At 32.0% G+C, this 25,591-nt stretch overlaps 1 protein-coding gene across 1 annotated transcript in view; it reads left to right on the top strand.

Moving 5' to 3' along the window:
• LOC124364190 (glycerol-3-phosphate dehydrogenase, mitochondrial-like) overlaps window positions 1-25,591 on the top strand; it is a 43,732-nt gene that overhangs the window by 5,382 nt on the left and 12,759 nt on the right. The window contains 8 exon segments of the mRNA XM_046819479.1: window positions 5,212-5,331; window positions 11,586-11,757; window positions 12,950-13,172; window positions 15,520-15,683; window positions 20,219-20,513; window positions 21,367-21,560; window positions 23,236-23,339; window positions 23,342-23,432. Coding sequence (XP_046675435.1) covers window positions 5,236-5,331; window positions 11,586-11,757; window positions 12,950-13,172; window positions 15,520-15,683; window positions 20,219-20,513; window positions 21,367-21,560; window positions 23,236-23,339; window positions 23,342-23,432 — 1,339 coding nt within the window. The 5' untranslated portion in view covers window positions 5,212-5,235.

The raw sequence follows: 25,591 nt of genomic DNA, 5'->3' as shown, positions 1-25,591 counted from the left end.
ATATAGATAATGCGTTTCATGTAAGTACTTAATCTTGTCTAAGCACATTTATCTAAACACTTTTATATGCTACTTTCCTAAGAACTATTTTCTGTGTTTTATGTGTTTAATTGTATTCCAAATTTTTTTACATAAATCCCTGAGTTTTGTTGATTGATTTCAGTGAAACTAACCATATCTTACAAGTTGCTATCATTGCAATCTATTTTTATTAGTTTTTTTAAATCAAATTCAATTGCAATAATCACAATGTTTCTTGTTTTTTATGCAAATTCCACTAATTCCAGAATGCCAAAAATCTTTTTAGATGTTAATACTGAAGTATACCGATTTATTTCCTATTACAAAACCTATTTAGTTTGCTTATACCAAATTATTTTTTGATTGAAAAAATCAAGAAAGAAACAAAATCTTTTCATGAAACCCAATAATAATATAAACCACTTTAAATAATATGTGGATAGCCTATTTTATCACATGTAAATTCCATCACTAAAGAGACACTACTCAGAAAAAGCGCTAAAGCCCACACACACTCAAACATATTTTTTTACTAGATTTATAAGAGGAATAAAATGTTATTAATACATTCAAATTAATTTTTTGGGATGTCTCAATGACACAAAAATTTAAAGCAACTCTGCCAAAAATAATTGTTATAATCTTAAATCATAGTAGCAGCAGTTTATGGCAAAAAGTAAAACAGGAAATAGCCAAAGCACAAATTATGCCAAGCTGCTGACTAGTATGATTGGCAGGAAACAATTCTCAGAAGAGGTAGATGACCCCTGGAGAATTCCATTGAGATCTTTTCAGTAACAAGATTTGTACAGACAGCATATTTGCTAATAATTGTTTTTCTTTTCGGACTCTGCACCTTTAGTTACTGCTGGTGCGGAATAATTGTTCCTTCTCTACGTTTTTTTATTTGGAAGAGGAGAGTTTGTACCAAATTAATGGAAAATTGGACATAAAATACTGTACAGACAAGCTTTACAATATTTTATTCTACATATCAAGTATTCTTCACTTGTTTCAATTCATTTTTCTCAACCCTCTTAAATTTATTATAGCTCAAGTTGATATCGATCAACTTTGAATTTGTAAATTTGATTCAACATTAAAAAAACCTTAAAAATTTTATGATTGATATGGTTAGAATGACCAATTTAACCTTTTAATAACAAACGGTCTATTTATATCGCACAAAGTTAATTATCCAAAAAGACGTTTTGTTTTAATGCTCGAGTTTCAAAATATTGTAAACTCATGATTTTCTATACTAACTAATATTAATATAATGGAAATAGTAATATAAGCCATCCACATTTTTTCACACGCGTAATAGGTGACACAGTCATAGAGGCGATTGTGTTGTGTATTTTGTGTAACTGTGTTTTTTATTCTTGTTTTCTGACCGATGAACATCACATTTTTTATTCTTTTAAAGTAAGAAACTGAAAAATGTTGTTTCCCACAGTAAAAGTATTTTTGTTATTATAGTAAACCAAATTGTAAAAAAATTATTAAATTATTATTATTAAAGTTATATTTTTGACAATTTTACTGTAAATAATAAGATAAAAAATTAGATGTCAATATTTGTTTATATTATACTTATTCTACTGTCTTATTATATTATATTTATGAAACATTTGCATTTTCCCTATTTTCAACTTTTTCTTCTTCACACCATTCAGAAGAAAGACACTTCAAAAGTGCATTCCAGAAAAATTTACAAAAAGTTTCATCGTCCTAAAAGTGAAAATGTGTAATCAACTTTATTACTAGATTAAACAAACGCTAGTGTACATTCCACACACACATAGGTCGCAAACTGATGTAATTTAGGCTCTAAAATTACTATTATTCTTCATAGAACCTGTGTCGTATGCATTAATGAAGTGCAATAGGTAGTTATGTCATGGGTGTTAAAAGTAGATCTTATCGTGTGAACACGCAGAAACACTGTGCCAGTCAGTCGTGTGATAGGACCAGAGCGTGGAACACGTGTTGGGAGAAGCGTGATAAGTGGTAACCTCTCTGGTGATACTTGTCGCTATCACCGTGTGAATCACTATTTTTATCACCGCTATTAACGGCTTAGAATCCACTTTTAGTTACTCGTGTTTGACAGCTGTTATATAATCGTTGGGGAGCATGCGGGTAACTCTCATTTGACCGATTGTTTTCCCAAAGAGTGTTACTTGTGTGTTTGTTTTGTTGATCTGACTCCGGACTAATGTAAGTAACTTTTCGGTTTCAACTGTAATATTTCTAGACCTCTAATTGGACTTTGTGTTCTTTCTAATAAAATATTTTAATTGCATTCAGACATAAAAAATATTATATGCTATTAAAACTTCCATTGGATAGTAGTTTCTTTTGTAAATATGTTATTTAAAAGATTTTATATAGTTTTATAGCAAGATAAAAATGTTGCACACAGAATCTAAACCCTAGACTTTTACAGATTTACAAACACATACAAATTTCCTAGAGTTATTCTAGATGTAAAATAGAATTTTTGTTCTGTAACAATGTTCAAATAACACAATTCTTCAAAATGTGTAAAAGGGACTTAGCTTTTAGAGGGGGTGAATTTGATTGAAAGTAACACCACACACAGAGGATATTCAATAAATCTGAATAACTATTAGTTTGAATAAATTAAATAGGCATAATTCAAAGTAAAACATTTAACTGCTGTATTTCAAACAAGTTGGATTTTTACCAATATGTTTTAATTTTTTGAGCTCTTGGAGGAAGACCCTCATCCTCTCCCCCCTAATTACACCACTGATATTAGCAGTACTTTATGGAGAAATGGTGTAAAACAAGGGGTTTCCAGTTTTGTTTTAGAAATGCAGAACTAATTTTTGCTGAAAAAAATCATACATGAAATGAAAAGGATACTTTGTATGAGAACTATATCAGTCTATTAAATTTTAAGCTGGAGTTAAATTTATATAGGACATCCTGCACACATATAATATATACATGGTGTCCAAAAAACATAGGGAAACATTCTGAGATATGTTTTGAATAGGTAAAAATAAACAAAAAGGTTTCTATAACAATATGGTTTCCATAACAATATGGTCAATTTCAGTTCATTTAGTGTCTGTCTGTCTGTATGTATTTAATAAAAAAGGTCATTAAAGTTTCAGCATTGTAATTTTGTGTGTTTTTATTTCATACTGCAATGTTACTTTATGCTAGAAATTAAAAATCTGTAGTTTATAGTTTCATAATGGCAGTATCTTAAAAATGTTGTAAAAACTAACAGTAAGGGATAAAATTGTCAAGGTTAGTTTTAGTATCTTATTTATTTGGAAACGGATGATAAATAACAAAATGAATGTATACTACTCTTGTGCAACCCAATTTAGTCAATAAATATGTATTACAGATTGTACAGGAATCAACAGATTTGGAAAATAATGAAACATTCTGAATAAGAATAAAAGAATTAATTAATCCTCTTGGTAAAAACTTTTGTTATATAATATACCAGGTGTCCCACGAATAGGTTTAAACGTTTTATTTTATATTACTTGCCCATTTATGCACCGAACATTTTCAAACTCTACACAATTCATTAAAAGGTTTTAAAAATATTCTCTGAAAATTTCAGTTCTCTAGCAATTGTTGAAACCAAATGGTGGCATATTGAAAATTTTACAATTATTTGAAAAACTATACTTTAAAAAGAGTAAAAAAAAACAGTATTTTTGGTTTTGTAAAATTATTTATTGTCATATTCTAGAGAAATAAAGCATTTCAATCAGAAAATTAGAACATAATCTATTAAAAATCCTACAATTACAGTCCACAATTATTCGAACTGTAATCCATTAACAGTGACACACTGATAACAGCGCTTAACAAATTAATTGTAAGCTCTTACAAAGAAATTCTATGGTATCCTGAGAAGTTCCTATTTAACTGATTGTTTTAATTCCTCATCATTATTGAAGCTACGAGTATAAACTTGTTCATTTAAGTAACCAAACACACAGTTAAATCAGAAGATCAGGGTGGCCGATCTAAAAAATCACTTCCACCACCAATCCAACGCCCATGAAGGTCATCATTTAGTAATCGCTTGACAGGGTTTGCAAAATGAGGAGGAGCACCATCTTGTTGGAAGGTTGCTTGATTCATTTCTGGAACCATAAAATGAGTCAACAACAATATTCTTCAATCAAACAGCTGTTTTCAACAATGAGTGTTATTAAACAGCTGTTCTTTAAAACTGCAACGCAGTAATCAAATCAGTTAATTCAAGAAATGAATTTTTATAGGAAGCAAAATGGTAAAATTTTCAATACGCTACCATTTTGTTTTGACAATTGCTAGAGAGCTGAAATTTTCACAGAATATTATTAAAAACTATTTAATTAATTGTGTAGAGTTTGAACATTTTTCGTGCATAAATGGGCAAGTAATATAAAATCAAACGTTTAACCCCACCCCTTCATGAGACAGCCAGTATGCAAAAGCTATTATTAATTGTGATAGCAGACTACACAACCAGCCTTCCATAATCTCACTTGTTTAATAACACCAGAAATACCCAGTTGGGAAATTCATCTATGGAAACTCCCATTAGAGTTGTCTATCCATATGTTTTTATTTTTTTTTAAATCATGTCTCAAAGACGGTTAATGCAAATCTTCTAAAACTTGTACCTAAGCATTTATGTTAGGTTAATCAAAGAGACATTAACAAAACAACTTACCAACAATATGACTTTTTGTTTCAAAACTGTATGATTTAAAATTTTTCTAAACTAATTATTTCAAAAACTGTTATTCCTACAAAAACTTTGCTTTTATAACATTTGTTGTAAATTTTATGACAAATCTAAATCTAACGGTATCCTACTTGTTTAAATCGGTTGAAACATAAGGGGATTACCGTTCTTTTAGTTGGTGTATATAAGAAATACATTTTTCTGTCAATGGAAATGTTCCATTTAAATTCAAAACAGCTGCTTATGATGCTAAAAGCAATAATTTTTTTAAAATCAGTACTTAGATCTAAGGTAACCCTTTTCTACTCGTAAGAAATAAATAGCCATTACCCTTTTATTTTTCAACCAATTTAAACAAATAATTTACCATTAGGTACTGAATACAAACATGGAAAACATTATGTGAGTATTAATTTTAATACACGAAACAAACCTCACTATATTTGTTACAGACTGAGCAGTAGACTAGCAAGAGAATGGCGTCGAGGTTGAAGCGGTTGGCAGTCGTGTCATCCTCTGTAGGAGCAGGCGCACTCCTCACCACATGGCTCCTCACAGGAGAAAATCCTTTTGTAAGTGGAACTTCGTTTCTATTATTAACTCTTTGCCATCAAAATACAACTTATATGATTGTTCTCTCAGCTCGTCAGTCCACTACGTGTGGCTCACTGTATTGCGCAGTTATAAAATTGAATCCTTATCCAGTTGTGACTGGAATGTGCTGCAATCTCTTGGAAAAAGTAACAAAATTTTCTTAATTTGTAGCACATACCATAGTAAACATCGTTTCAAATAGCTTTTAATCCAAGTGTCAGTGTCGCCATAGCTGCTATAGTGTATCCTATCAATTTATAAAAATCTAGTGCATTTGGTGGAGATGAAGCTCAAAAAGTGGAAACTATAACCAGTGCAATTATTGTAATCTTGAGTCTTGATAGAGGATTGTCCTTGTTGTTTTTTATATGATACATAAGTTAAAATTGTTCATCCAAAAATATGAATGTCACCTTTAACCAATATTTGAGTGTACAACACTCTTTCAAATAACAATACAACATCTGGTCTAAAGTGTTAACGACGCCCATAAAGGAATTGTACTCACGTATGATTGAGGGCTTACTGGTACACTGTATTTCCTTTTTTTTTCTATTCCAATTAACTTTGGGACTCATTATTCTTATCAGTGTCTCTTTTACCTTTGTAGCAAAAAAAGATAAACAATAATGAGTAGCACTGTCGCATAGCAACCACAAAAACAAACAGCTGTGTCAAGGTCATTAATACTACCAACTTTAAAATTGATTACAGATACTTATTTACTTCAAAAATAGACCAAAATAGTTAAAACAAATTTTTAACGTTTATATATAACTTTCAAAAGATTTTTTTCGTGAACAGTTGATAAATCGGCTGTTGGCATTTTTCACCCAGACGTCGACGGTCTGTTCAATTAGACGTTGGCATCTAAAGGCTTAAAAAGAATTCTATACCTTTGAGATAAAAAAGTTTGAGTTGAGCTTTCTATACATTTCAAATTTTACAAACAAGGATCCAGTTGTGTTCTTTTTTCTAAAAATGTATTTTATAATAAATAAGTAAATTTTTGTTCAACAAATATATTATTGCCTTTTTACAAACTATTATATATTTATGTATTACCTTATATATTTAACTGTATCTAGAACTAAATAATTTTCTTAATGATTAATTGCTGCCAATAGGTCAGGAAAGCCAAAAATGAACTGCTTACACAGTGAGGAAGTTCTAATTGAAGTTCTTAAGTGTTTAGAACTTCAACCGACATTGTAAATTACCATTATGATGAAAATACTATCTAGGCCTCCAGCTAATTTTAGTTGGGAGTAGGAGCAAGTATATCACTTTATGAGTTGTGAAATTTCAACCTTGAAGTGTGCTTATCAGTGGACTTGATTCCCATTCTGGCGTCATGTATAAACATTCTGCTTATCTTGTATAAACACATGCAACAACACTGCGAAATTATTTACTGAACTGTTTACTTTCGTAATGCACAGTAATTAGTGTCCTAGTTTACACCAATGGAATTTCAGACTTATTTATCTTATGCCTATCCTTATTCAGAAATCATACTGAGTACATCATATTCACTTTGATCCAGCCATTTCATTTTGAGGAGCATATTTTCCTGTCGGACGTTATCCAAATCAGATTTAACAACTCTTCTAACAAGCATTCCACCGTTATGTCTTGCATGCTTCTCCCATACACGATTCTTAAAACTGGTTCTTCAATTCAAAGAACAACATTTGCCGTGTAAAAAGTCAACTTATAACCCTTTCACTACACAGGGTGTTCACAAAAGGGTGTCACAAACTTCTGTGGGAGATAGTATTCATCATTTCAAGCAAAAAATGTCCTATAAATATAGCTTGAGAAATGTGTTGTTTAGCCGCTACCTGCCATTTTGTAATTTTTATAAAGAAATTAATATTTCTAGAACTATTTAAGCTAAGGAATCCAAATTTGGCACATATATTTGAATAGATAAGAGGAAAATAAAAAAAATTATTGTGTTATTTTCTTTAATATTAACAAAAAGGTGTCTGTTGAAAATATTTAAAGTAAAATAATACAAAATTCTGTATAGTTATAAAAAATATTCTAGATACCAACTATTTGAGCAATTTCATTACAATTCCAACAGTACTTGTTTCAACGAAATCCATCAGTGCATAAGTGAACACAACCACTTTAAAGGTACGCTTGCACAAGCCGGGTGCAACAAGCATTTTGTAAACACCGTGTATACAGATAGGTGAAGCATTTACCTAATTTTGACCAGGTTCATGTGTCCTATTACAGTGTTTAGCTGACATTGAAACCGTTTTCAAGATTTAATGACAACCTGATAATCTATAATATTTTCATTGTATCACTGTGATTTTAATATCAACCACTATACAATACCTCACCAACTCCACAATCAAATTAGTTTCCAGGTTTCATTATTACATTCTATGTAAACAAACTGGTAGACAATGGAACAAATTGCTATAAATAAAATGGTATGTGAAAACAAAAACAAAAATAACAGACTACACGTACTTAGCAAATGAAATTATTTTGTTAATTCAATAAAACCAACATAGGAAATAACAAATTATTAATATTAATGTTTTTATGTTTAATATAATGTTTATAATACAAATGTGTCACTAACCAGTAATAGTCTATCAAAGGTAATTTCTTCCTGTTTAATTTTGTGTATAATATGCTGACTAATAAAACCTTTATGGTTTCTGAATTTTTGTAAAAGCCCTTAACCCTTTTGGTTCCCTAATGTCTGGATAAAGGGACATTTGGAGAAGTACCAAGAAATACTAATTTCCTGGTAATCAGACTGTTGAGAAATACTAAATCACTGATAACCAGATGTTTTGTATTTTATTTTTGTATTATTAATTGTTTGGTCAAATTGATAATTTTTAGTTCAAATATAGATTTGACAGTTAGGCAGCTGTTATGCAGTTGTAGTTTTATTTTTTTCAAAGTATTATAACAAATACAATTTTTCTAATAAAATTATTTAAAATTGATGATTGTTTACAGCTTTAGTTATAGTACTTGGTAACATACGTAGATTTATGCTCAAGAATGTTTTTTAGTGTGTTCTTCTAATGCAAAAACAAAAACAATCTTTTTATGTAAGTACTTGTTGTGTAATAACTTTTCGGTTTTTATTAGTTTAGTAATAATGTGAAAAGGTGCATTACAGCATAAAAATCCCTCGGTAGTACCCAGATAGGTATCACTGGTATTCCTCAGAAAAAAAATTAAAATGTGGCTGGTAGCCAAAGGATTAAATATACCACTAAACTGAGTAGACCCATTTGCTATGGATATTATGCTATGGATATTGCTCAGCATGTTAAAGTCTAATTTGTTTAAAATTTATTTTTATCCCCAACTTGCAAGTAAATGTTTCACATGTATTTTGTCAGCTGTTGGAGTAAACAACAATATCTGCTATGAAATTTAATTTATATACAAAATCAGAACATTTTGGTGTGAAAATTGTGTACAAAATTATTTAATGTAGTTATTTCAAAATTATGATGGTGCGAGAAGTGAACAAACCCGGTAAATTGTTAATGTATCTTGCTGATCTAGTGTGGTCTTTCTTTTATTTTAAGGTAACGGACAGGACATCTTTCTTTTGAAATTTTGTTTAGTTAACCCTTTCAATCCCAGGATTGTTGTGGGTATCTGTCTTAATTTGCTGGCAACCCCTTTCAATCCCAAGATTTTTGTGCGTATCTGTCTTAGTTCCCCAGTCCAGCCATATTAATTTTAAAAAATCCGAAAAATGTAGAAGTTGGCTGAAAATTGCATTAAATGTTTATTTACTGATGGAAATGTACACATTTTATCTTATTGTTTTGTAAAGCATACTCTATTACATGCATTAAACTACAGTTTTCTAATCGTGCACAAAAATATTTTATTAATATAAATGTTACTTATCAAACTAGTTTTTATTTTGGATTCCCAGTGGTTGATAGTAATCACAAAAATTTCCAGCTAAAAATATTTCTTACTAGTACACATAAAAACACTAAAACTCAAGTTTTCAATGAATTATATTTACAAATAGCTGAGATGATGATAAGAACAAAACAAGCACTTTTTGGTTTCGTTGGCAGAACAGTTCATTACATTTTAAATGTACTAAAAGGTAGAAAGTTATCATGCTACAATTAATATCATTAAAATATAACATGAAGAAGTCTAACTTAGTTTTGGGTTATATATGATGTTTTTAAAACGCTTAATGGCCTTATAAAAACATTTGTGGTACATATTCATAAATACTTGTGAAGTGGGAAGTACTTTGTCTGTAAGCCTTTCTTACATTTCCTGCAAATGTAACTTGATTTTATCTTTACTATAAAGATGCTGATAGTTACTATAAATTTGAAGACCTGTTAATTACGAGTACTCTAATATGTATATATATATATATATATATATATAATAAGTATATCTCTACTTAAATTATATTTGTAAAAGATCATTTTAGAACGTCTTTAAACGTAGGATGTTAGGATATTACGCAGATGTACGCATGTCCTAAAAATTGGATGTTAGGATCATACACAAATATGCGCTATATCCTTAAAGTAGAACGTTGAGACTTTTAGGATTAGCCCCCCTTAGCCTAAACTGATCCAACACCATCCTGTGTAACTTCTCCACATGGGTGATTCAGACTGTATACCCTGCAGAGTAAAGTTAGGATCCTGGGCTAGGTCAAAATTAAGGAAAACAAGTTTATAAACGACACAGCTTTGGCTCAGGCCTTAATGAATCTGTATAATACATACTTGATACTGCATGTTTAAAAGTAGCAGCTGTTGTCAAGTGGCCGTCACCAAAATGATGGATGGATCAGTGGCAATATATGGCCTGATAGGGATATTAACTTTCATACTATTTTTAGACTAATGCAATTAATAATGTGAAACCAATAGGTCAGTAGGTTTATGGTATCATCATCAGAAAACTTATTATTTTATTGTAACTGATCTATGGTTGTATTTAGTTATTTAATCCATTCAAATTTTTTTTATATCAAATTTTAAATAAACAATGGTTATTTTCTCTTTAGTATTGTTGTTCTGTCCATCCCCATAGGTCATAAATCAGGATAACCTTAACATGCCTCAATCACATTAATTGTTAAATGGAGGAATATTAATAGTCGTAGTTCGGTTTTTTTATATAGACCTCACTGATCATTGTTTAGTGGGGTTAACACTTAATTTTAAAAAGAAATACAAATTGGGGAATAATAAATAATAAAAACTAAATAATAAATTAGAAATTAATTATGAAGTTGTTAATGATTAGTTAAGCAAGCATAATTTTAATGATTATAACATTACTGATTTAAATATTGTTACTGTTAAGTGAAATTGTTAAGAGTAGCACTATTAACAAGAATAAAGGTACCTGTAATTTTAATAAGTCGAAGCTGATTAGACCTTGGATTAATTAACAAATTTTGATTAAAATTCAAAAAAATAACGTTATAAAGTTTATAGGCGTAGACCACATGACGTTGAGTTCTGCAATTACTATAACAGATTTTGCATTAACCTAAAACTTGGAATTGAGTTAGTCAAGAAAAAATTTCACGTGGAAAAAATTGAGAATGTAATGATGATTCAGCCCAACAATGGAAGGTATGTTACTGGATCATATTAAGCCAAGAAATCAGTCGACAAGGTCGAATTAGATAATGAAGACATTGTTAGTGAGGCCAGTCAATACATTAATAATTACTTGGTCAAAGTACAATTGGAATCTCAAATCTCATGACAATCCGGTCAGGCAGTCATACCACATTGCATGTTGACAATCTTTCGTTATTCCACTGCCTTATGAAAGTGAATTTTTGAACGTTATTAAACACCTAATACATAATGACATTTTTATAATACTGGAACAAGGTTTGTAGTCAGTTTTGTTTAGTCAAAAACTTTTTTTGCATCACATGATAAGTAATTTCAATGAAAATTAATTTAACTTCCAATTTGAGTGTCTTCTAAATTTCTAAATTTTAATTTTTTTGTAATGAACACATTTTTCATCGTTATTATTGGTTTTGTTTTATTGAATTTGTATTTAATGGGCTACGTGTTAAAAAACTGCCCCTTCCCATAATTATCACCTAATGGCATCACCCATTGGTGAAAATTTGAAGAATCATACCATATTGAAAATGTTTCTACGCTGTAGGAAAACGTGTGTATTTCTTATTCCAATGTTTTCTATGTTACAGGGCAGCCAGCCTGTACATGCAGCCACACCGATGAAGAAATTGAGAGCCAAGAGGCCTCTGCCACCCAGAGATGAGCAGATCAAGTCGCTCCAGTCAGGGCAAGAGTTTGATGTCCTGATCATCGGAGGTGGAGCAACTGGCGCAGGATGTGCCCTGGACTGCATCACCAGAGGTATAATGCAAATATTTTTATGTTTTATGTACTCGTATGTCCATTTTATGTCCAACATAGTTAGTACTTGAAAAATGTTTTTTAACTTTTGAGGTTACATTATTGTTGTAACTAAAGGGTAACCGATTGGGTACATACCGGTCTTTCATAAAGCACGTCATGTGCCCGATGGGGTACACGTTGCTTTGCATTTCCGTATTGCGATTTTATAGCTTGCCTATCTTAGTGGTTTGTTCAATTTGACCTCACAGTTAAATACCTCAGACTATCGTGTACCCCGTCGGGCACACGATTGCTTAGTTTTTAAGATAAATTAATTTTTTAGGTATCCCTTGGAGTACACGGAGATATATTGAAAACACACATTGAAATCATTTTTTGTGTGCAAAATTGTAAAGCTTACATACTATTCTCGTTATACTTACACGTTTAATGTAAAAAACATGATTACGGATTTTTTATATTATTATTAAAAATTCAACACCAAATAAAAAACTTGAGAAATAAGCTGTGGTTGTGAACATGTTAAAGAATATACTGTCCTTATTCAGTTGTGTATATAGAACATTATTTCAGGGGGGAAGAGGACTGACACAGTGAGTGGTTCTGGAAGTATCGAACTTCCTCCAAAAATAGAGGCTCGGAAATCTTGCCTCATAAGTGTGTTCTAGCTTAAAACAATGTTTTGTCTTTCAAAATTTCAAGGGTGGGCTGGAGTTACCTGAGCACCCCCTGTGATGGGCTGTAGCCCCCCTTTTATACACCCAAGACTATTCATCTACAAGAATTAAAACTATTAAGTTCATATTATTAAATGAATGTTATACACTAAGTTTTGTGCAAAGTTTACCTGTTTTTTACTTTAAAGTGAAGAAAATATTCAGTCCAGGGTTTCAATGATCAGGGTAATATTTTTTAGTTTCCTAAAAAATGGTAATAGGTTTTAACCTAAACAATATTAGCTGTTGAAGTCTGTGGCAAGAGTTCATATACTCTGTGTAAAAATATGTATACACGATACTGATTGTATTTGCTGAAATTAATACTTAAGTTAGCGAACACCTTTGGGATGTTTTATGTCGTTCCCTACATGGGTGTTATTAAATTCCATCTAAACTTGTGAAAAATTAAATGTTGATATCAGTATGATGTTGATTGGATATGATGTTATCCGAAACACATTACTGTGCAGGTCTGAAGACCGCATTGGTGGAGCTGGACGACTTTGCATCTGGCACAAGTAGCCGCAGCACCAAGCTGATCCACGGAGGAGTGAGATATCTGCAGAAGGCCATCTTGAACCTGGACATAGAACAGTACCGGATGGTCAAGGAGGCGCTGCATGAACGGACGAATATGCTGCTGTCAGCCCCTCACCTCACACATCCCCTGCCAATCATGCTGCCGGTGTACAAGTGAGTACATCTGTTAGGGGATGCATCTTAGAATAGGAACATTGGCTTGAATGGGAACAGAAATTTTCTTTTTAGCTAACACTGGTATTACCAATCTCAACTATGATTTAAATAGTTTGATAAATGTCCTCTAAAGTGGAAATATCAGAAATCTTTATTAGTTTTCATTAAGAAAAGAATAGGTGCTAGAAAATTACAATATGGAAGGTGGAAACTTTCTGTACAGTTTAAATCTTTAGTAGAAAAAAACAAGAACATATTTCCTTCAGTGATTCTGGTACTACTAAGCTCAAAGTCATTTTAACCCATTGGGGAAGGAGAAAAAGGTCAGCAGACTAGAGTAGTGAATTTCTATAAACCCTTAGCATAGTATAGTACATGATTTTTAGCACTGATTGTTTTAATAAGTGAACTTGTAGGTACTTAGTTTAAATACCCACCATATGAAAACAACTTACTGTATTTTGTTATATACAGTAAGTAGATAACAAAATATTTCTTTTACCATAATGGTTTCTTATAAAATTACCCATATTATATAGTGTATTTAAATAATAACAACTACAAAAACATATTATTAAATTTAAATTTACATAATAACAAAGGTGACATTTTAGTGGCAAACTATCTGTTAATTGTTGTTTGAATTTTGATTGGTTTCAGTTGTATATGAGTATTTGCAAGGTAAAACAGAATTTCAGGTGATTGATTCCTCACACCCCATCTGGTATTTCCTCTTAACCACAATCAGTATTTTATGGTACTATAATATGTAACTGGGCATTTTTTACCAATGTCTATGAGTACCATTGTTTTGTCTACCGACTGGATCTAATTTGACTGATAAAGTGAATTAATCGAATATCATGACTAAATTGGTAGTTAAAAAGGATTATCACGACTCGGTGTTAGATTAGGAGCTGGTGTGGGAGTCATGTCAGACAGAAAGGTCATGCTGATAACAGATCACACAGTCCGTTAGTGATATCAAGGCTGTTTGCCATCCATTACTCGTATACACTCTCGGAACACTTGTCACTCACAGCCGGCTTCCGGGAATATGATACTGCTCCATTATCGTGCTGTTTCGTATTCACCTACGAGATATCAATTACATAATTTAATTTTCATAATGTATAATCTCGTGTTTGGACACAGAACTAATATGGTGCTCAAAAATTAAGTTATCATCCATTAAGCCCAATCTTCATTTTCATATACCAAAACTCCCAGCATTTTGTGTAATAGAAGCCTATTAAATGCCCCAACACTTTTACAACTGGTTTGCAAAAGTTTGCCAAAAAGTGTGGATTATACTTTTTTAAACCTGTTTTGAAGATTTTTTCTTTTTTATTCATCATGCACTATACCGCCAAATAATAATGAAAAAGAAAAGTATTTATTCATGCAATAAATTATGCATTATGCAAAAAGAAATGTAACTGAGAAACAGTTTTCTAAAAAAATTCATAAAACTCATATAACAAAAAAAATAGATTTATCAGATCATGTTATATAAAAATACACAAAATAGACAACTATTTCATCAATTTATTACAAAAATATTGAACACAATCTCTTCAAAAATTTCCAGGTTACTCAGCAATACGAATTACATCTAGTAATTATAGATACTATATGCCTATACATACTTTGAATGCCTTTATCCTCTTGCAGTAAGGGTTTTTTTAAATTTTTATGTCTTCAGGGAAGATATCTTAAATCAATAAATAATTGTTTTACTTATTGAGTGATCAATCAATAAATAGAGCATTTTTGTAAATTTTCGTTTTGCCCTCCTAACAAGAATCAAAACTAAATTGAAGTAAATTGATAGTTCTGACTTTTCACACTTCTATGTAAGTTATGTGTTAATGTGACAATTTTCTGGCTATAAAGTAAAATTGGTGTTAAAGTTATCAAATTTTTGAAATACCTCTCAACTACGAATACTTAAGCAAACGTTTCCTAAAAATGTCTCTTAAATTTTTTAAAACTGTCATAGCTAAACTTTTTTTAGCTAAAACTGTCACCCTACATAAAAGTGCTCAGAGTCAACACTGTTAGTACGCATGTAAATCACAAGATTTTCACATTTTGGTTTCAATTTTGAATATAAGTATACAAAATATATAGATACAATTTGTTATTTAGGGACCAAATCTTTTAAATCATTTCATGCGTCTCACTTAAAAGTCACCAACTTTCTGAAAATTAAATGAAAAATGCCTGTATTGAAGAGGCAGAGGTAAAGCCTATCTTACAACCTATCATATACAGTACATTAAAAATAATTCAATACAAACCAGATATGGTACACTGTCCATAACGTACTGTTTGTTGGCAGGTGGTGGCAAGTCCCTTACTATTGGGTAGGCATCAAGGCCTACGATCTGGTGGCCGGGTCCAAAACGGTCAAGAGCTCGTACTACGTCAACAAGGAGAACACTTTAGAGTTGTTTCCGATGTTGCGAGGCGATAAGCTTTGTGGCGCCATTGTCTACTATGACGGTAAGCCTTTGTTTGGCAACTTGAATATCTTGAATCATCTTAGAAAGGGATGTTTTACTTACTGGGAGTTATTCACTTTTTTTTTAAATAAAAGTTAATTTACTATATCATCTGTGTAAGAATTATTGCATTGTGAAAAAGACAGTAATTGTATATGTTTGCAGTAATCACACAAAATAACTCTACTTTCTAGTGAGTTGAAATACCACTACAATACCAAGTACCAAGTACTATACTAGGTTTCGGTTTAATAAATTAATATATGAATTAATTCCATGTAGTAGTGCAATCCACAATTTAAAAGAATTACAGGACAAGGAGATAAGAAACACCACCCTTCCCTCCATGCAATTAGTCCTAAAAGAACCTTTCCACTGCTTCTGGAGTTGCAGGATATTCAGAATGAATAAGGTTGTGGGTGAGACTCCATCTCCTGTTAAGATCCTTTGAAGAGGGATAACAGGCACTATCTCATTCATGTCATCCTGAAAGACAATGCTCTCTCAAACATTAATGAGTCCGACCCACTCTAACAGTTGTCCTCTGCAATAAAATAGACCTATCTCGAGATAAGCGGTTAATGATGTGCCGCTCCCAGACATCCATTGGTTTACCCAGATGTAAGTGATACTTTGGTTTTTGCTGTGCCTAGTATATGTCTACTGGCAGGTATAAGTCAGCCAGAAGTAATCCCTCCTGGAGAAAAAGAATAATATTATGAATCTCATAAAGTAAATGTACACTTCCATTTACTGTTATTAGTTGCAGAGACATATAATGTGGTGTAAATACATCAAGAAGATTAAGTGCTTTTATATTTTTTGCGAGTTTAGAATTGTTAAATGAAGTTTATCTGTATTGTAATCTGAAAAAGTACTTTACAATACTGAGTATTTTTCACCCATAGCTTATATTCACTTGAATGTTTAAAACAAGGTACATGTGAGTTTAAAAAACAAATAATGATAGAGATCTTTAATTTGGCCCAAAATGACAGGGGTTTTATTCTCTTTCTAGTGATGTATTACAAGATTGTCAAGTGACAGTTTCAAATTATGTAACCTGTTACGAACTAACTCCTAACTTTTTAATTAATGAAAATGTAGATCCCAAAGTACATATATTTTCAAGTTTTATTTTTATATTCTTTGGTTTAAAAATTGGAAAAAAAGATCGACTTTTAATCACCTGCCCACAAATTAAAGTCATTGGGATTAAAAGGAAAATACACTCTTGGTACAATATTTTTTCAGTTGCCTCTTACTTTTGTAAAGTATGTGGTATTTTTTTTAAAACATGATAAATAAAATTAAAATAATTATGTACAATTATAAAGTAAACTTAAGCAACCAAAGTATACCATTAGCTCAATATAACACTTGAAATTCGAAACATTTTAATTAACCTTTACAGTGATTCTAACTTTAAAACACAGACATTTATAGTTCCTTATTTCTATGCAGGTTTTTAGTAATAAACAGATAAACATTTTTGCAACCACATTAATTTGAAATAAATTGCATAAATGCAATCAAAGCAATGCTGACCAACCAAATACAACAACAAGAAATCATGAATGACCAAAAGTGCTGGTTATTTGGGTAAAAAAAGAAATCATGAATGATCAACAGTGCTGGTTAGTTGGGAAAAATAAGAAATCATGAATGACCAACAGTGCTGGTTAGTTGGGAAAAATAAGAAATCGTGAATGACCAACAGTATTGGTTATTTGGGCAAAATAAGAATCATGAATGACCAATAGTGCTGGTTATTTGGGCAAAATAAGAAATCATGGATGACCAACAGTGCTGGTTAGTTGGGAAAAATAAGAAATCGTGAATGACCAACAGTATTGGTTATTTGGACAAAAATAAGAAATCATGAATGACCAACAGTGCTGGTTATTTGGGCAAAATAAGAAATCATGAATGACCAACAGTGCTGGTTATTTGGGCAAAATATGAAATCATGAATGACCAACAGTGCTGGTTATTTGGGCAAAATAAGAAATCATGAATGACCAACAGTACTGGTTATTTGGGAAAAATAAGAAATCTTGAATGACCAACAGTTGCTGGTTATTTGGGAAAAATAAGAAATCGTGAATGACCAACAGTACTGGTTATTTGGGCAAAAATAAGAAATCATGAATGACCAACAGTGCTGGTTATTTGGGCAAAATAAGAAATCATGAATGACCAACAGTGCTGGTTATTTGGGCAAAATAAGAAATCATGAATGACCAACAGTGCTGGTTATTTGGACAAAATAAGAAATCATGAATAACCAGAATTGATGACCATAAAAATGCAAGAAGAAATGATTAACGACCAATAGGTTATTTGGGCAAATTAAGAAATCATTATTGATTAACATTGCTGGTTATCTGGGCAAAATAAGAAATTATGAATGACCAACAGTGCTGGTTATTTGGGCAAAATATGGATTCATGAATGACCAACAGTGCTGGTTATATGGGCAAAATAAGAAATCATGAACAAAACAATGACCATCCGAGCACTTTAGAAAATTACGGATGATTAACAGAGCTTGCCTACCAAGAACAACGGGAAATGATGAGAGGACAGCAGTGCTGTTTATCTTATTTGAGTAGAGCATTTGAGTAAAAATAACTTCCCGAGTTTGTGGAGAAATGTCGTTGACTTGGCTGCACGAGCTGAGAGGAATATTTTTAAAAGACCCTTCCAAGGGCAAAGGGCTAAACTAATCATTCGAACTGAACTCTGTCTTAATTGATTTTAATTGTTTTGTTTTGAATAGCATCTTGTAGGTCTGTGTTGGAATTTTATCTTGAAATTTAAATAGCTTAGGTGTTTGTGAATAAAGCTGCTTGTCTTCTTGAGTTATTTTAAAACAGAGTTGTTCTCACCTTTTAGAATAATGAAAAGGAAAAAGTTTTGTAACAGAATATAAATATAGCAATGTATTAAAACATATCTCCAGAAAAATATAATGGCATTTCAGCTGTTTTAAATAATATTTGGTTTTATGGAAAAATTAGTGTAGATCGCATAATTAGACACATTGATTTTAGGCGCTGTGAAAATAACCACCTAATTTGTGAGTGTGTTTTTTTATTCAAGTAATTCACTAGCACATCGTTATTAGTCTGCACCTTTTTTTAAAATTGTTGTAGAATCTACATATATACTAAAATATTTTTATGAATGCCTTTCAAGTTTGGATTTTTTTAAATATTTAAAGGTATAAATGCTTACTATAAATATTAATCATATTTATATATATATATATATATTGCTATAATTGTCTTATTTGTTTTGTAATGAACATTAATGTTTATATAAATATAACAAATAAATATAAATCTTATCAAATGTAAAAGATTAAAAAGATGTTAAAAGATTTTAAAATTATAAATGGCTGAATGCTGCATTTTGCTGCAAACATAAGTTTATTGGTTTTGTAATGTAAATGTAGCTCCTAATTCTGTGGAAATGTATTGAATTTTTATGTATACTACTCTTGTAGTGCATGGCATATATTTATCAACCAGTATAATTAATTTAAATTGTAATGTAATAGTAATACAGTATGCAACAAATATTATTAAAATTTTTGTAATTCTTATGAGTACTATAAAAATATCTTCACCATTAACCAGAATTTGTAAATGTAGTTTTTTTATTTTCAATTTTAAGTCTTATTTGCTGAAGGCATTATTTCTTTTCTTGTCAGCATGGTTCTTGATAATTGAAGTAAATATATACTTGCAGATTATGAAGTGAGAAAGTAAACTGATTAACGATGCACAGCAATACTTAAGGCTTTTAACAATTAAGAGAAATTTATTTCTTGCAGTACAACTAGGCTTTGGCAAATTAGTAGTGCATAACTAGCTGCTGTTACTCCTAATATTTGCATTTAAACATTATTTATAATATTATACTATTTTTATTTAAATTTTGATCTAAAAAACAGAATGTACCAACATGTGACGAAAAGTGAAAATTGTTTGATACTAATCTTGACAAATACTATTGCATAACTGTATTTTTAATGATCAATAAAATCTTGAATCCTATATGAAATGTAAATAATTTAAAGAAGCTGTTGAACTCATTCTTCTATTACTTAATGTAGAATTTCTCTACCAGTTTCTTTACTCACCTCACAGGCTGTAAATAAATGTTATTTTATGAGAATTTTTTATTTTTTGGTTATTTTTCAGATAAACCAAATGGAAAAATAAAACAAAGTTAACGATTCTTTTAGTACCTAATTTACAATTAAATAATGTATTTTAAATTTTAAAACAGTACTTTAACCTGATATTATAGAATATAATATTTAAAAGAAATACAGTTAAAAATTATTTGAGCCACATCCTGAACGAATTTTGAGAGTTATTGTTATCAGTTAATTTTCAATATCTGAAAATCCACAAAATCCAGATTTCTGTTTTTCTGCCAACTGAGGTATTAACTAATGTATCTGTTTTTTTTTTATATACAATGATTTTCCAATCATAAAGTGAATTACATTTCACTGTCCAGGCCAGCAAGACGACGCTCGGATGTGTCTGGCGATTGCGCTGACAGCTACACGACACGGTGCAACGGTCGCCAACCACGTGCGAGTGTGCGAACTGCACAAGGACGCATCGGGGAAACTGAATGGTGCACATCTACGTGACGAGATAACTGGCAAGGAGTGGGATGTCAAGGCCAAAAGTATCATCAACGCAACCGGACCCTTCACCGACTCCATCCGTAAGATGGACAACCCTAAGATAAAAGAGATCTGCTGCCCAAGCTCTGGTGTACACATCGTGCTCCCTGGATATTACAGGTAGGTGGCTCAGTTTGGGTTGCAAAACAAAAAGAGGTGTGGCAATTAAGTTTATCAGTAAAACATTATCAAATTAAGTTATGAGAAGAACTTTAATATCATCCTTCACAATAGTTTCTTACACAATAATTCCCACGCTGTTCCCATAGTTGGAAGCATCCTTGGTGATCCTCCGAATTCAAACTGTTCACTACTTTGTGGTTACTGCTGCCTCCACCTCCCATATGGCACCATGATGAATTCCCTTAATTGAGGTAGAACTTAATTTTGGAGGGATATTAAGACTATAGGATCAGTGATCAATGTGCACAAATAATCTACATTTGCGTCGGTACAAAAAGTGACTGGTGATCCTTCATGCAGATCATCTATTGATTCATACACACATTAAACCATTGGCCAATTCAAACATTCTTGTTTTCAACTTGCAGTTTTTGTACACCACCTGCAGTTTTTTGAGGATTTTCAAGGGTTTTTAAATCACATTTTCCTAAAACTTGGATCACAACACGTTGTTTGTAATGTGAGCCACTAATTTTCACGACACCAGAAAAATGTTTTAAAACATGTTTAAACATAAAATATTGGCTTCAACTTTTAACTGGAACTCTAAAAGGTTCCCGCTTATAAAACATAATTAATTATGTTTACAACTATTATTAAATTCCCAGTACTTAATTACCACACTTCGTACATGAGCAATAGCTGCTCAATAAAAGATCTCCCATGTCAAAATTTGTTTGTGCGTTTTAAGATCATGAATCTTAGTTTAACTTAACAGCAGGCTATTCATTGTTATTATTTGTAATGAATTGACCTTACAAATAATGAGCCTGATGTAACTTGCACGCAGCCCAGCTGAGATGGGACTCTTAGACCCTGCTACGTCAGACGGCCGAGTCATCTTCTTCCTGCCATGGCAGCGGAACACCATTGCCGGAACCACTGATCTACCCTGCGACATCACACATCACCCCAAGCCCACTGAGGATGAGATTCAGTTCATTCTCACTGAGGTCAAGAACTACCTCAATCCGGATGTTGAGGGTAAGGAGATATCAGTATGTTGCCAGTAGTGATGTACATTCAAGTCCACTGAGGATGAGATTCAGTTCATTCTCATTAAAGTCAAGATTCACTTCAATCCGGATGTTGAGGGTAAAGCAAATATCAGTATGTTGCCAGTAGTGATGTACATTCAAGCCCACTGAGGTTGAGATTCAGTTCATTCTCATTAATGTCAAGAAGTACACTTCAATCCGGATGTTGAGGGTAAAGCAAATATCAGTATGTTACCAGTAGTGATGTACGTTGAAGCCCACTGAGGTTGAGATTCTCATTGAGGTCAAGAAGTAACTCAATCCGGATGTTGAGGGTAAAGCAAATATCAGTATGTTGCCAGTAGTGATGTACATTCAAGCCCACTGAGGTCGAGATTCTCATTGAGGTCAAGAAGTAACTCAATCCGGATGTTGAGGGTAAAGCAAATATCAGTATGTTGCCAGTAGTGATGTACATTCAAGCCCACTGAGGTTGAGATTCTCATTGAGGTCAAGAAGTAACTCAATTCGTATGTTGAGGGTAAAACAAATATCAGTATGTTGCCAGTAGTGATGTACATTCAAGCCCACTGAGGTTGAGATTCTCATTGAGATCAAGAAGTAACTCAATCCGGATGTTGAGGGTAAAGCAAATATCAGTATGTTGCCAGTAGTGATGTACATTCAAGCCCACTGAGGATGAGATCCAGTTCATTCTCACTGAGGTCAAGAAGTAACTCAATCCGGATGTTGAGGGTAAAGCAAATATCAGTATGTTGCCAGTAGTGTTGTACATTCATTGCCACTGAGGATGAGATTCTCATTGAGGTCAAGAATGACCTCAATCCGGATGTTGAGGGTAAAGCAAATATCATTATGTTGCCAGTAGTAATGTACACTCAGGGTAGCAGGAAGTATTCATATGTACATTTTTTTATTGCATGCATTATATCACTTGACTTATCAGTTATTATTATCATAAAATAACACATGAAGAAGTGCATTTTTTATAACTATGAGGATTTTTTTACATTGCTCAAAAAGATTTTAGTTTGTTCATCGGTCTTTGTGAAATTTAGCATAAAAATTTAAAACAACTGCCATTTTAAAAATATTTTTTTAAAGAGAGAGATAGACTATGGCAAAGGAACATCCTTGTTCCAATTTTTGTGTTTACTACAATTTCTTAAAGCTGTGTCAATCTCTTGTGAAAGACCCTGTTCATATTGAACGATTTTTCTTTAAATTATGCTTTTAAATTCATTACCACTATTATAGTAAAAAAAAATTAAAATAATGTTCAACAACAAACTACAGTACAACTAGTACTAATTACACATAAGACTAGCAGGCAAATAAAAAACCTTCGCCAAATTAATTGTTTTGTGTTTGGATAATTTTGTTTTTAAAACTGTTAAGTGTTATAAAGCAAAATAAACTATTTGCTTACAATAAGTAATTTGCTCAAAACATTGAAAATTGAAACATAAAAAGAGACTCCAAAATTAGAATTTAAACTAAATTCAAGTCATTCCAATCATAGATGCAGTTGTGTTATAAATAACCTTGAAACTCTTGAGAAGCAATATTAACAGTAAGTTCCATCTGGTCTACTAAATTTTGATTAACTTTCACAGTTCAAGTGCGCAACTACACTTATGTAAAGTATGTAATGTTGACAGTGAGACGAGGAGACGTGTTGTCGGCATGGAGCGGTATCCGACCACTGGTCTCTGACCCTAACAAGGAGGACACGCAGTCACTTGCCCGTAACCACATCGTGCACGTGTGTCTGACTCCAATCTCGTCACGATAGCCGGTGGCAAGTGGACCACCTACCGAGCCATGGCTGCCGAGGCTGTTGACGCAGCTATCAAAGGTGGGATTTTTATTAGCTATACTTTCTCAAATCGTTAGATTATGCAAGGTGGGACCTTTGCTCCTGAAACATATGACATTGGGAACTTAAGCTAAAGCATCTGTATTGGCTTTATTGTCTTCACTCCAGAATTTTGGGAGAATTACAGTAGAGGTTTCTTCAGTTTCTTGTCCAACTGAACAAAAAGCAAGCTCATTCACCAGTTTTTTACTGATAATTTTTTGGCTTATTGGCAAAGTCTTAAGGGTTGTTAATGAATTAGTCCTTACTAGTTTCTTTAAAGTATTTTAATTTATGGCTTGTTAGTTTGGGAAATACAACTTTAGAAGATTTTAATAGAATACTTTTCATACAAAATTAGCCTTAGAACAAATTCATAAAACATTCTATAAAAGAACACTCTAGACATTTATTTGCCAATTTTGTTTGGTCAATTGTTGGTAGGGCCAAGTAATTTTTAGCTATCCTTTAATCATTTAAGTTCTTTTCAATTACAAGTTTTAATTAAATTGTGACTGCAATCTTAAGAGCGTACAACAGCAACCTTCTACAAGTTTGTATTAATACGACAGAGGAGACAGACGATCAGACAGACAGACAGTAATCAATCTAATCGGCTGACAATGCTGCCAAGATGTTACACTGTATCAAAGCCCGACATGCCACACAATGAACATTGTCCCAATTTAGAAACCAGCAGACCTCTGCCAAATATAAAACGTTTGCCAAACATATTTGCAATCCTGTCACATGCCGCGTGCTGCAATTAAAAACCAAGCGATTCTTTGAAGGTTACTCATGTCCAGTTTGTCTAATGACAGAGATCAAAGTTTAAGAGGAAGGCTTTCATCAGAAATAATTTTTTCTTGAACATTAAAGTTATTTATAGTCTTTTTTTAACTTATTGACAGATCTCCGTATTTAACCTCCTAGTGGTGGGACAGCTTTGATTTTTTTGTAATGAAATTTTTTTGTAATTCGTACTTAATTGAATGTACAGAAATATGCTTAATTTTGTACATTATTTGACTCGTATTGTAATGAAAAAAATGTAAGGTAGTCATGTAATGCCAAATTTTATGTGGCCTTTAAAAAAACATGAGATTATCTTGCAATAGTATTGACATTATTGATAATAGGATTATTGACAATTATCCTTGCATTATTGTCTTGCAAGGATGGTGCAAAAATAATGAAGCACAAGTAATCCGGCACAGTCACTTCAAAAATAGTTCATAGAAAATTACAATAGTCAATAAGAGCTCCCAGCACTGTATTTACATTATGCAGTACAGTAATTCACAACTGTTGACAAGATCAGTAGCTTATTTGGTAATTCGACTTTCACAGATTAGGTGAATAAAAAAAATGGAAACGATTTACTTGGATTCCAGAAGAAGGATAATTCATATAACTAAAATTTTCTGACAAACACTGAAACTTAATTTACTACATACAAGCACTCCTTTCTTACAAAACCTAACTGTATAGTTTTTAATTACATATCCATTAGAAATATATATATCGAATTATATTATACCACTAAGCATGATATACATTAAACTCAATAAAATTTTAGACCTGATGAAATGATGTTGTTACAGGCAAATCAGGTTGTTTGCTACTACCTGAATATAATAAAAAAGACCTATTCATTAATTAGCCACAAGGAGGTTTAAAATAGAGGCTCTTTCTCTCCCTTTTTCTAGCCCCTGCAGACAAAAAACAAAAATCTCCACTAGGGAGTCTACTCAATGAGAGAAAGGGAGATATATTATGCTGCTGTAATCCAGGTGCTTTGAAGTATGGTTTTGAGAATGGTCTAAGACCCTAATGTTTTGAAGTCGAGTTTACTGTGTCAGTTGACACCCACACTAATGCCATTGAGGATGAATCCTTTTAAATGTGTTCAGGTTATCAAAATAGTGGTGTAGTAATAATAGAATTTGGCATTACAATTTAAAGTAGTATTGTCAACAATAACTATCTAGAGCCGATTGTTTTGGCACACAATCAACTTTTCCTGGTCATTATCTGCATGTTTGGTAGTAGCCAACATTGAACAATAATGTATAAATGTGATTGTTGACTTATCTCCAGTTCATCTTCGTCTTAGTGCAGTGTTTGAAATCTGGTGCTGTCAGAGACTTGACTCCTGG

This window comes from Homalodisca vitripennis, chromosome 6, assembly GCF_021130785.1.
Source record: "Homalodisca vitripennis isolate AUS2020 chromosome 6, UT_GWSS_2.1, whole genome shotgun sequence".
NCBI classification, from domain to species: domain Eukaryota; kingdom Metazoa; phylum Arthropoda; class Insecta; order Hemiptera; family Cicadellidae; genus Homalodisca; species Homalodisca vitripennis.
Note: the sequence above shows the minus strand (reverse complement) of the source record. Positions and strands in the feature narration are given on the sequence as shown.